Source organism: Tachyglossus aculeatus, chromosome 2 (genome assembly GCF_015852505.1).
Source record: "Tachyglossus aculeatus isolate mTacAcu1 chromosome 2, mTacAcu1.pri, whole genome shotgun sequence".
In the NCBI taxonomy this organism is placed as follows: Eukaryota; Metazoa; Chordata; class Mammalia; order Monotremata; family Tachyglossidae; genus Tachyglossus; species Tachyglossus aculeatus.
The window spans coordinates 80872572-80884695 of NC_052067.1; the positions used below are offsets into that span (position 1 = coordinate 80872572).

At 39.6% G+C, this 12124-nt stretch overlaps 1 protein-coding gene across 8 annotated transcripts in view; it reads left to right on the plus strand.

Moving 5' to 3' along the window:
- MAP7 (microtubule associated protein 7) overlaps positions 1-12124 on the plus strand; it is a 213848-nt gene that overhangs the window by 67448 nt on the left and 134276 nt on the right. Inside the window, exon 1 of one of the 8 annotated variants that reach the window (XM_038759188.1) lies at positions 9243-9404. The exons of the other annotated variants lie outside the window; for them this stretch is intronic. Within the exon in view, the coding sequence (XP_038615116.1) occupies positions 9368-9404 (37 nt within the window). The 5' untranslated portion in view covers positions 9243-9367. Of the gene's footprint in view, positions 1-9242; positions 9405-12124 lie in introns of those variants that run through there. 8 annotated transcript variants of the gene reach the window in all.

Sequence of the window (12124 nt, forward strand, 5' to 3'; positions counted from 1 at the left end):
AGTACACTACAATAATAAGCAGGCACAGACTCTTCCCACAACAAGCTTACAGTCTAATGGGAGCTCAATAAATACTAGTACTCAAGCCCCCACTCTTGATGTAACACATTATTCTGTGACAGATCTGTATGTGAGTTTTTCTTTCACTTTTCCATCAACTCTATACTCTTGCATGTTCCACTGAGGTCCCTTTAAACTTAATGAATGAGCAGGCCAGGGCCATCACATTGTATTGTTCAGGAATCCCTTTCGGCTGACATCTGCAGTGCTCCCCGTGTCTGCCCTTTTCCTTCCTTTTCTCCTTTTATTCCTCCCCTCCTCCCCTCCCACTCTTGGCAGGGACATTGGAGGGCAGTGGCCATGGAAAGTAAGGGAGATGCCCTGTCTCAACCCACTATGCTGTACTAAGCGCTTGGGAGAGTACAGTGTAATAGAGTTGGTAGACTTATTCCCTGCCCACAGGGAGCTCACAGTTTCCCTTTATTTCAGCCATCCAACACCCCACTTCTCCTCCCCCTTGAGCCAAGAGCGAATCAAACTTGAGTCTCAAAGGAGTTTTTCTTCTTTCAGTCTCTGTAATGTCTTGACATGTAGGGAACAAATGGAGGTAGAGAGTAGCTGGACTCTTTCACCCACTGTTGGGTAGGGACTCTCTCTATATGTTGCCAACTTGTACTTCCCAAGCACTTAATGCAGTGCTCTGCACACAGTAAGCGCTCAATAAATATGATTGATTGATTTCACACTCTGCAGGCAGGATAAGGTAGGGAAGGAAAGTGTTTCCGGACCTTTGTAAGGTAATGGAGTGCTACAGTTTGGGGGGCTAGTTGTGGGGGATGGGGGAGTGCTCAATGAGTGGTGTCCATTGCCCCTTATAGCCATCTCCCAGGCATGTGACCCAGGTCAAGAAAAGCACTCAGGCTTGGGAGTCAAGGATCTGGGTTCTAATCCCGGCTCTCATACTTGTCTGCTGTGTGACTTTGGGCAGTTTACTTCTCTGGACCTCAGTTCCCTCATCTCAAAAATGGAGATGAAGATTGTGGGACAGGGACTGTGTCCAACCCAATTACCTTGTATCTACCCCAGCGCTTAGTACAGTGTCTGGCACATAGTAAGTGCTTAACAAATGCTACAGTTATTATTATTGAGCTGCCCTGCTGAAAATCCTGAAGCAGGCACTTCCCCAAGATGTCGCTGGGAGTGGCTTTCAATGCTCTGTGGTTTTGTGAGATCACATTGTCTCGCTGTGAACTTCAAATGGGCCATCACCCTTCCTGCGGTTTGTTGAAGCCCAACCATGAGTAGACATTAAGCTAAGTGGTGGCAGGTATTCCCGTACTAGGATAGGTCCTCTAGGAACACAATAGAGGCCGGGAAAAGCGTTCTTCAGATCCACAGAGCCCACTAATGGAATCGACTATCTGTTTTTGACATCCATGGAGGTTTTCAGGATTTGATACTTAAAAGCACTTTAAAAACCTGTTCACTGAGATAAATTATTTAGTCATCTGACTGCAGAGAGCCAATCCAGTTTAGACTCTAAATTTTATTGCCTAAATTCTAATGAAGTGCTTATCCAGTAGATTACAGTAAAATACCTCTGCTTTTATGAGAAATGTAGGGCTGGGGTGATCTGTGATGTGTTTAGAAGTATCTAGTGCAAGTATATCAATTTATAAATGGAATACAATAGAGTGTAAGCTTGAAAAGAATTGGTTAAAAGCATGATGTTATTGTCTTATTTTGAAAAATCAATCTGAATCGAGTGAGAAGCAGCATGGCCCCCAGCCCCCCATCTTACCTCCTTCCCTTCCCCACAGCACCTGTATATATGTTTGTACATATTTATTACTCTATTTATTTATTTATTTTTTTTGTACATATCTATTCTATTTATTTTATTTTGTTAGTATGTTTGGTTTTGTTCTCTGTCTCCCCATTTTAGACTGTGAGCCCACTGTTGGGTAGGGACTGTCTCTATATGTTGCCAATTTGTACTTCCCAAGCGCTTAGTACAGTGCTCTGCACATAGTAAGCGCTCAATAAATACGATTGATGATGATGATGATGATGATGATGATGAGAGAGCACAGGCCTGAAAGTCAGAAAAACCTGGGATCTAATCCCGGCTCTGCCACTTGTCTGTTGTGTAACCTTGAGCTAGTCACTTAACTTCTATGTGCCTCAGTTACCTCATCTGTAAAATGGGGGTTATGACTGCGAGCCCTATGTGGAATATGGACTGTGTCCAATCTGATTAGCTTGTATCTGACCCATTCATTCATTCAACTTATTGTTTACAGAGCACTGTACTAAGTGCTTGGAAAGTACAATTCAGCAACAGAGACAATTCTTGCCCACAATGGGCTCACAGTTTAGATGGGGGGAGACAGGCATCAACAGTGCCTGGCACATAGTAGGCGCTTAACAATTAATATGTATATTAATGCACACCTATATGTGAGGTAATAATAATAATAATGATAGCATTTATTAAGTGCTTACTAGGTGCAAAGCACTGTTCTAAGCGCTGGGGAGATTACAAGGTGATCAGGTTGTCCCAGGGAGGGCTCACAGTCTTCACCCCCATTTTACAGATGAGGTAACTGAGGCCCAGAGAAGTGAAGTGACTTGCCCAAAGTCACACAGCTGACGAGTGGTGGAGCCGGGATTTGAACCCATGACCTCTGACTCCAAAGCCTGGGCTCTTTCCACTGAGCCACGCTGCTTTTCGCCAAACATTTAATTCCTTGTTGATTAAAAAAATAATTAAAATTGGACAGAGAATACAACTTTTAAAAAGGTGAATTTGGGGTGCACAACATTGGATGAAGAGAGCTCAGGAAGCACTCATTTAAATATGAATAAAAACATAAGATACCTACCTCAAGTATTACACACTAAGGTACTATTGAAGCCCATTTTGGTAAATAGGTTGCAGGACTATCCAGTCAAATTCACTTTTATTCTACACTTCAAAATTTCAATTTTCTCTCTTTCAACAAATAGTTTTTTGCATTTCCCTGGAGAAGAAGAAAGAAGGTGGGTTTTTTTTCTTTCAATTCAATGGCAACATTTATTTGTCATTTCTGCCCCCTATAAGTGTTTTGAGGCAGGTTGTTGATAACCTTTCTCTTAATAGAAAAATCAAAGGTGTAGGGTAAGTGCGAAATGGGAAAACTGGGTCATCTGATAGGCATCTGCTACAAGCACTAGGAGCCACTTGCTTTGGATTTAGCTTGTTAAGAAGCTCAGATGGATTGACGCACTGTCAGGGAAGAGTCAGCAAAGTTTCCCTCTGATCTGCTGCACTCGAGGATGTGACGATCACCATTTCAGTCCAAAACTGGGCCAGAAATTGAGGCGATGTCGATGAGGCCAGAACTGTATTTGTTTATTATTTTTACCGGTGTGAAGTTACATATGTAGTGAATTTTATGTAGAGCTACTTAGTTCCATGGGGGAATTTTCCAAATCAGGTTTCCCCACCCCCATCTCTAAGGAATAGGAGAAACCTGAAAAAATGTGACACTCTTTAAGTGGCAAACAATATAAGGAGATTGATTCTTGGTAGTTCAACAATGTACAAGAGTACAATTACCATTGTGATGGAACAAAGAGGTAAGAAGATTATTATTATGACTCACAGAAGAATTGTTTTGTAGAAAATACAATTTTTTTTGTTCCAACGTTCTTTTTCTCTTGTGTTTCATTTAAGGTTTTAAATGCATTGCTGATTCTCAGAGAATAATATGTATTTGTGCTTTTTTTCATTTGGGAGCAATAGCCACATTTGCACACTTTTATTATTTCCAGTTAGTACTTATTAGTTATTAGTAATTATTAAGTTCACTTGTACCTACCCCAGAGTGCTTAGAATAGTGCTTAACAAGTAATAAATGCTTAACAAATACAATAATAAGTGCATCTTTTTTGTTTTTTCTGAACTCTCCTATCCTAATAGGATCTTAATAGAAATATGTGGTCTTTGGCTAGGATTCGTCTCTCCCTTTCAGGATTTCCTTTCGCTCCAGTCATCTCTACTTCTCACCTATCCAGAATCTGACTTCTCTGTCTTCATGCCCATGGATTTAAGATGGGAAGAAAGGGAGTCTCTGGTGGGGGAGACAGGCTGTGAAGAAAAAGGAAACCTTGAAGGAGAAGGGCTCAGTGGACGAGGAAGAACAAGGAGAGAACATCAAGAAAGGGAGAACAGGGCATATGCCGATAGGTCGCTTGCTCATTTTCTTTACATGTTAGTTCCATGGGGCATCCTGGGAATTCTTGTCCTAAAAGCTAGCATGACATCCCTACCAAGCTGTGAAGTGAATGAGCATCCGTTCTGAAATCAGGTCAAGTTTTTATTTTCATTTCTAACCCAACCCAGGGCTCCATCTGTAAACACCTCTTACAATAATCCTCTGTTCCAGTGAAATCCGTTCCAAAATAAATTGCGATGAATTTGTTTGCATTATTAACAAGTGAGAGCTACCCAATACTGTGTGTCTATAAAATTTGCAGGAAATAAATATTTGAACAATGGAAATTTTGAAAGAGGGAGGAAGTAGCATTAGTAGACTTCTATACCTTGTATGAAGATGGTTATCTAATCATAGCAAATTAGGTGAGTGAGGTTCCAAAGAAGCTTGAATGAGAGATTTATATCTTACTCAAATAACCAGGAAAAACATTTATTTCATAATTACCTCAGAATAAACACTAAACAACTAAAATGTGTCAGACTTGCAAATAAATTCAGATCTATCTGGTAAAATGTGGCCAGAGAAAAGTGTTTCCTTTGATAGGAGAATTGATGAGTTTGAGAAATCTGATGATCATATTGGTATAAAATAGAGATGAGTTATAGTGCTCAGACTGTTGTACACACTGTGAATTAGGCCGTGAATTTGCTGTTTTATGCCTGTTGGGTAGATTTGAGATAAATGTGTCAGTTTATGAGTAAACAGCAGAATGGAGGAGTGAATGTAATTTCTGCAAATCAGATCTGTGTGTGTGTGTGTGTTCTTTATCCTCCAAGCTTTGACTATAGATGTAAGGAGTATACTTTTCATTGAATTGGGTTTTACCGGAATGAAAATCTGGGTAGACAATCATTGACCTCTTTGTCACTGTCCAAGATTATCTTGAAAAGGAACCCAAAGAATCAGCTTGCAGTCTAGGGTTTTCCAAACATATATTCTGTAAATCCCGGCCCTGAAAGAGATTTTAAGGAGAAAAGAAGTAAGGATGGGAATTATGAATTGGCGATTTTCCATAAATCCTGGCTCTGAAAGAGATTTTAAAGAGAAAAGTATGGATGGGGATTATGAATTGGGGATGAGAGTAAGGGTGGGTGCTTGGGATGGTTAAAAAATACTGCCTATGGAGGGTTTTTTGGCTGGGTATTCCTTAAAGCACGTTGATATTCACCCCACCCCCAATATTTCCCCTATCTGTAATTTATTTTGATGTCTATATTCTGTAGACTGTAGCTCCCTGTGGGTAGAGATTGTGTCTACCAACTCTATAATATTGTACTTTCCCAAGAGCTTAGTACAATGCTCTGCACATATTAAGCACACAGTAAATACTACTGATTGAAATAAGGTCCAGAAAATTGTGGTATTGCTAGAGCTCTTGGACAGAAAATTTCTAAAAGTAGGTTCAACCATTAAGCAAAGTAAAACCAAAGGGTAAACTAAACAGAATCAATTAATGTTAATTGAAGGGTTTCAGCGTTCATTTGCCAAATCCCCAGCCTTCACAACATGCCTCCATAAGAAGCATAATTACCTGTACAAGGGAAATCATCTCTCCAAAAGAAACAGAGCGAAACACAAATACAAAGAAAGCTTATCAGTGACTTCTATTTTTGGATAATAATAATAATTGAATTGGGTGGAAGGTCTCAATTATTTTATTCAGATATTATAGTGGATTAAACAATTTTGAAAACAACCAAAAATGACATCTCCCTTATTCCTTAATGGCATGAAATTTTCAGAACCTTGCCATTATATCTTAGGGAAAAGACTAGTGAGTTACTTCTATTTGAATCTATCCTTGTGTCTGATGCCAACGTAATCAGAAATTTATGTACTCCATCCATTAAGTTTGGGATGATGTCCATGGCTCCAGCATATATATTTTGGTGTGTGTGTGTCTGTGTGTGTTTGAATATTTTTAGAAGCCTTTTTTTCTGCTTTAATCTTAATTGGCTATCAGTTGTGGCATTGAATGAATGCATCTCCAGTCAGCAGTTTCCATGCAATGCTTGTACTTTTGAGAGAAGACTGGAGACACTGTAACTAGACAATATCATCTTCTATTCATCCCAGACTTTCATCTCCCTTGATGGTACCAGTCATTTCCTATCCGTAGCTGACATCAGTCCGATGTTCCCTGAGTGTCTAGAGATGAACACGTGCTGGTACTTTTTAGAGTAAACACTGTTCATTATTGGACCGGACTAAGAATAAAGGGAGAATGGAGCCTTATAGGCTTTAATGCCTTTCTGTCTGAATCCACAGTATAATACGTAATCTATTTGTTACAGAATTATGAAGGGAAAGTCTACATTTGAGGCTTCAATTATCTCTAGAGAAGCAGCGTGGCTCAGGGGAAAGAGCACGGGCTTGGGAGTCAGAGGTCATGTGTTCTAATTCTGGTTCCGGTACTTGTCAGCTGTGTGACCTTGGGCAAGTCACTTAACTTCTCTGTGCCTCAGTTACCTCATCTGTAAAATGGGGATTAAGAATGTGAGCCTCACATGGGACAACCTGATCACCTTGTAACCTCCCCAGCATTTAGAACAGTGCTTTGCAAATAGTAAGCGCTTAACAAATGCCATCATCATTCTCTGGGCCTCAGTTGCCTCATCCATAAAACAGGGATTAAGACTGCGAGTCCCACATGGGACAATCTGATTACTTTATACCTACCCCAGTGCTTAGAACAGAGCGTGGCACACAGTAAGCACTTAACAAATACCGTCATTTTTTATTATTATTATTCTTATTTATTAAGGGAGATTATAACCATTGAAACAGGAGTTATAATGTGTAGTAAAACCTTGACTGTTGGGTCAGGTTCCTTCAGGTGGATGTCGCTGGAGGGTTAGAATTAGATGTCTGTCCTATCTAGCATAATGGGTACTTTATGGGTTTATCTTTGTTTCTCCTGTGACAAATGATTCTAGTGCTGCTTTAATAATGATTGCATTTATTAAGTGCTTACTATGTGCAAAGCACTGTTCTAAGTGTTTTGAGATCATAAGTATGTGCTTGAAAATCAAACTCAAAAATACTGGAGAATAACTTGGGAGTTTAAAAAGATTTCACTTCGTCCTCAGGATTGGTAATAATAACAATGATATTTCCTAAGCATTTACTACATTCCAAGCACCATATTAAGCTCTGGGATAGATACAGTATTAATGATCAGACACAGTACCTGTCCCACATTAAGACTACAGTCTAAGGTGGAGGGAGAACAGATACCTTATTCCTGTTTCTACATGGAGGCACAGAGAATTTGTGACCTTCCCAAGGTCTCATAACAATAAATATAATAATAATTGTGGTGTTTAAGCGCTTACTATGTGTCAGGCACTGTAATAAGCACTCAGGTTGGACACAGTCTCTGCCTTGCATAGGGCTCCGTCTTAATCCCCATTTTACAGATGCAGTAACTGAGACACAGATAAGTGAAGTGACTTGCCCAAGGCCACACAGCAGACATGTGGCAGAGCTGTAAGCCCGGTTTGGGCAGGGATTGCCTTTCTCTCTTTATTGCTGAATTGTACTTTCCAAGCACTTAGTGCAGTGCTCTGCACACAGCAAGTGCTCAATAAATACGATTGAATGAATGAGTGAATGAATGAGCAACAGGCAAGTGGCAAAGCCAGAATTAGAACCCAGGTCTTCTGACTTCCAGACTCATGCTTTTCCCACTAGGTTCTTTAGCTGCTTCTCCCATTATTCACGAAAGCCTGAAAATTATTTCAGATTTAGTTCATCTTTGCCCACTACACTTCCAGTTTGGAGTTGTGTAAGGGCAGAGCAAAAAATTCAACTTGATCACTTCTTTGTCCTTTGTATGAAATCACAAAAAATTAGAGACTGTTCCCCTGGTAAGAACTGCCTCAAAACAGAGCTCTAAAGGGAATTGGAATTTTGGTTTAAAGGTTTAATCCAATTGTCCCTGTGAAGAATAAAGTAACTCTTAGAACAGATACATGTCCCTCCTTTAAGTGAATCTCCCAGTCCAGCTAACCATCCTGAGATCTTGAGCAGCTTTTATTAAATCCTTTAAACTGAAGTGCTTATTGCACCACTGCATTTTTTCCAGCAGAATCCGTTAAGATCTGACATAATAATAATAATAATAACGTTGGCATTTATTAAGTACTTACTATGTGCAAAGCACTGTTCTAAGCACTGGGGTGGTTACAAGGTGCTCAGGTTGTCCCACGTGGGGCTCAGTCTTCATCCCTGTTTTACAGATGAGGTAACTGAGGCCCAGAGAAGTGAAGTGAATTGCCCAAAGTCACACAGCTGACAATTGGCAGAGCCAGGATTTGAACCCATGACCTCTGACTCTAAAGCCCGTGCTCTTTCCACTGAGCCATGCTGCTTCTCTGTATAGTATAGTCTCCTGAAAACCCTCTCCCAATACCAGTCTTTCTTTTGATTTTATGAACAGTGTGGCTGAACTTCATTCTATCACGCTCCTAGCCCTCTCAGCCCTGTCTATTTCAACTGAAGGGAAAAGAGTTTGGCAGTTGCCTCTGCCTGACTGATTTTCAGTGAATGTCATGATTTAATTCCTCTTGATGTAAAAATATCAATAACCAAGAAAAGATATCAAACCTTGCTTTGTACCCAGAGATGAGATAGCAGAGGATTTTAGGAACCTGGATGAGGTACTTGGAAGAAATTTTAGGCAGACAAGTTTTTCCGATATTCTTAAAAACACACACACACACACACACACACACACACACACACACACACACACACACACGCTGTTTGAAGCCACATTAAGGTCTAGTTGATGTTTAGCAACCTTCTCTTAACCAGGAATTAGATATATTTTTTTTTATCCATTTGAGCCTGACTGCTGGGTTCTGAAAAGAATTCCCTCAGTTTGTGTATGGTTCAGTGAACAAGATTGTTGTTTGGAAACAGTGAGGTGTAGAGTTGTGTGCCTCATCAACTCTGCTTTTACCCTGAGTGACCTTCAAGCTGTGTAGGAGACACTTCTTCTGGTGATTAATCAGCCCTTCACTTGTTACTCTGGGTGGTTTCACTGAAGAAAGGAGGCATGCAGACAGGCAGGAGCACTTACCGTAAAGGGAGACAAAAGGATGGAAAATACTGACCTGAACCAGCTGTCAGAAGACTGTAAGTTCCTGGGACTAGTTCTATCTTATGGAATAACTAGTGAATAAATGTGTTTGCGGGATTGACTTTTAATCAACATTAGGCTTCACCTCTTTGCCTTGATAGTGGAGCCTGTTGGAGCAGTGGGTAGTCTCTCCCTCCACTGGGCCCCCTTGAAAAACAACAAAAGACAGAGAAAATGGTGGAAATTTTTATTTGCTTTTTGAGAGCACAGTCAAAACTTCTGCTTCAGTAAAGGGCTCTTGAAGTTCTTTTATCGGTCTTTGTGCTCCAGACTCGGTTCATTTAAATTGGTTCGTCTGTACTGGTGACTGCATCAGACAGTTTGGAGCAGAACAAGGCAGGGCTGCATTTCCATAATTTTCCTCCCCACTGCAGCCCCCACTTTATGCTAACAGGTCATAAAGTCATTTTTGCCAAAAGGAGATTTGACTGCTTCATACTAGGTAAATGGAAAAGATCTGATAATTTGGTGATTTTTTTCCTTCATTATGATACTTTAAGAAAGTTGAGTTAATGCATTTTTTGAGAGATTTGTGAATTTTAAAATTGCTACTTCAGAGAAGGAGGACTCTGGGAAATTGTTTGAACAGAAGCATATGAGAGATTGAGTGTTTCTTATTTTAGTCTTGCTTGTGGGCCAGTTTTCTGATTTAAATTTTGTCCATGGTTTGACTGTTCCTTTTCCCTTTTTCCCCCACCTCCTCCCCCCTGTCCTAAATCCCTTGTTTCTTTTTCATGATGGTGGTCAGTGTATCAACTCAAGATTTTATAAAGGAAATTAATTTACACTGTTCATTAGTATTTTATGTACTGAATTCCATTTCTGAATGGATTTTGTATACTTTTCTTTCTCCTATTCCTCTTTCCTTAATTGTGTTCCAGTTTGAGCAACACACACTATTCACTTAAGTAATGTTAATGAGCTGTTCTTTCTATTCTTACCATCAGAACATTTACTTCTTCATTCATGCCCTTGATTTTCCACTTGGTTTTCAAATGACTTTGAATCTATAGCATTTAATGTATAAAATGCCTGTGATACAGAATGGTAAAATGTTATATATACAGTATCAGTACCTGGTTACAACAGTTGATAGTTATAAGAGACTGATGATATAAATAAAGGGGATGGAGGGTAGTCTTTACATTGGGATTCATGAGTAAAATTTATTTTTTATTAACTTTGTGATTAATTTTTTAAGCTACCATTTGATATTTCAAAGAAAATGCTTTGAGAGGATTAAGTTCAGGAATCCAGGTGCAGGGTTAAAAATAAGTTGAATCAAAACTTGGAAGCCTACTGTTAAAAAATAAGCAAATGAAAAAATGAGTTTCTTCAATAAAAATTTAATTTATTACAATTTTTCTAACAGAAATGAAACAAAGTCCACTGAAACTATATCTTTGAGGTAGGATAAATATTTGATGTTGATTTAAAAAAAGGCAATCTCGCCAACCTGCATAAGTACTATTACCATTTTTACCTACAATGTGCAGAAAACTGGATAATGGCTTTTAGACACTCTTTGGTCACTTTTGTTCTGCAGCATTGATGATAATAAACTATTTGTGCATATCCTCTACTTAAGAAAGCATAATGGTGGACAAAATAAAAAATTCAAAATTCTGTGTATGTTCCATGTACATAACAGCCAGTAAACAGAGAATACAGGTCCAAAGTAGATTAAATTGATGTTTACACACAGCAGTTTTGTAGGTAATTGCTGTGATAAAATGGATATAAACTTTGTACTGTAGACACTAGATCTAGAAAATACATATCACATGAATCATTAGTAGCCATAATTTACATCCACTTGTTCTCTTGAATCATCTGCTGCTGTATTGATAACTATCCTTTTATCTGCCTCTGGCCTGGAACTCCCTTCATTTTCATATCTGACAGGTCATCCCACTCCTCAGCTTCAAAGCCCTATTAAAATCATATCTTCTTCAAAAGGCCTTCCCCAACTAAGCCCTCATTTCCCTACTGAATCTCTCTTTTGTGTCATCCCTGCTCTGGGGTTTTTGTTATTGTACTTGTGAAGTGCGTACTATGTCTCTTAATAATGCTTGTATTTGTTAAGCGCTTACTATATGACAAGCACTGTTCTAAGTGCTGGGGTGGATTCAATCAATCAATCATATTTATTGAGCGCTTACTGTGTGCAGAGCACTGTACTAAGCGCTTGGGAAGTACAAGGCGGCAACACATAGAGACAGTCCCTACCCAACAGTGGGCTCACAGTCTAGAAGGGGGAGACAAAGAACAAAACCAAACATACTAACAAACTAAGATAAATAGAATAGATATGTACAAGATAAATAAATAAATAAATAAATAAATAGAGTAATAAATATGTACAAACATATATACATATATACAGGTGCTGTGGGGAAGGGAAGAAGGAAAGATGGGGGAGATGGAGAGGGGGACGAGGGGGAGAGGAAGGAAGGGGTTCAGTCTGGAAAGGCCTCCTGGAGGAGGTGGTATCAGATTGTCCCACGTGGGGCTCACAGTCTTAATCCCCATTTTACAGATGAGGTAACTGAGGCCCAGAGAAGTTAAGTGGAGCAAGGCCCAAAGTCACACAGCTGACAAGTGGCAGAGCAGGATTAGAACCCATGACCTCTGACTCCCAAGCCCATGTTCTTTCCACTAAGCCACGCTGCTTCTCTTCCCACTCCAGTCCATACTCCTCCCTGCTGCCCGAATC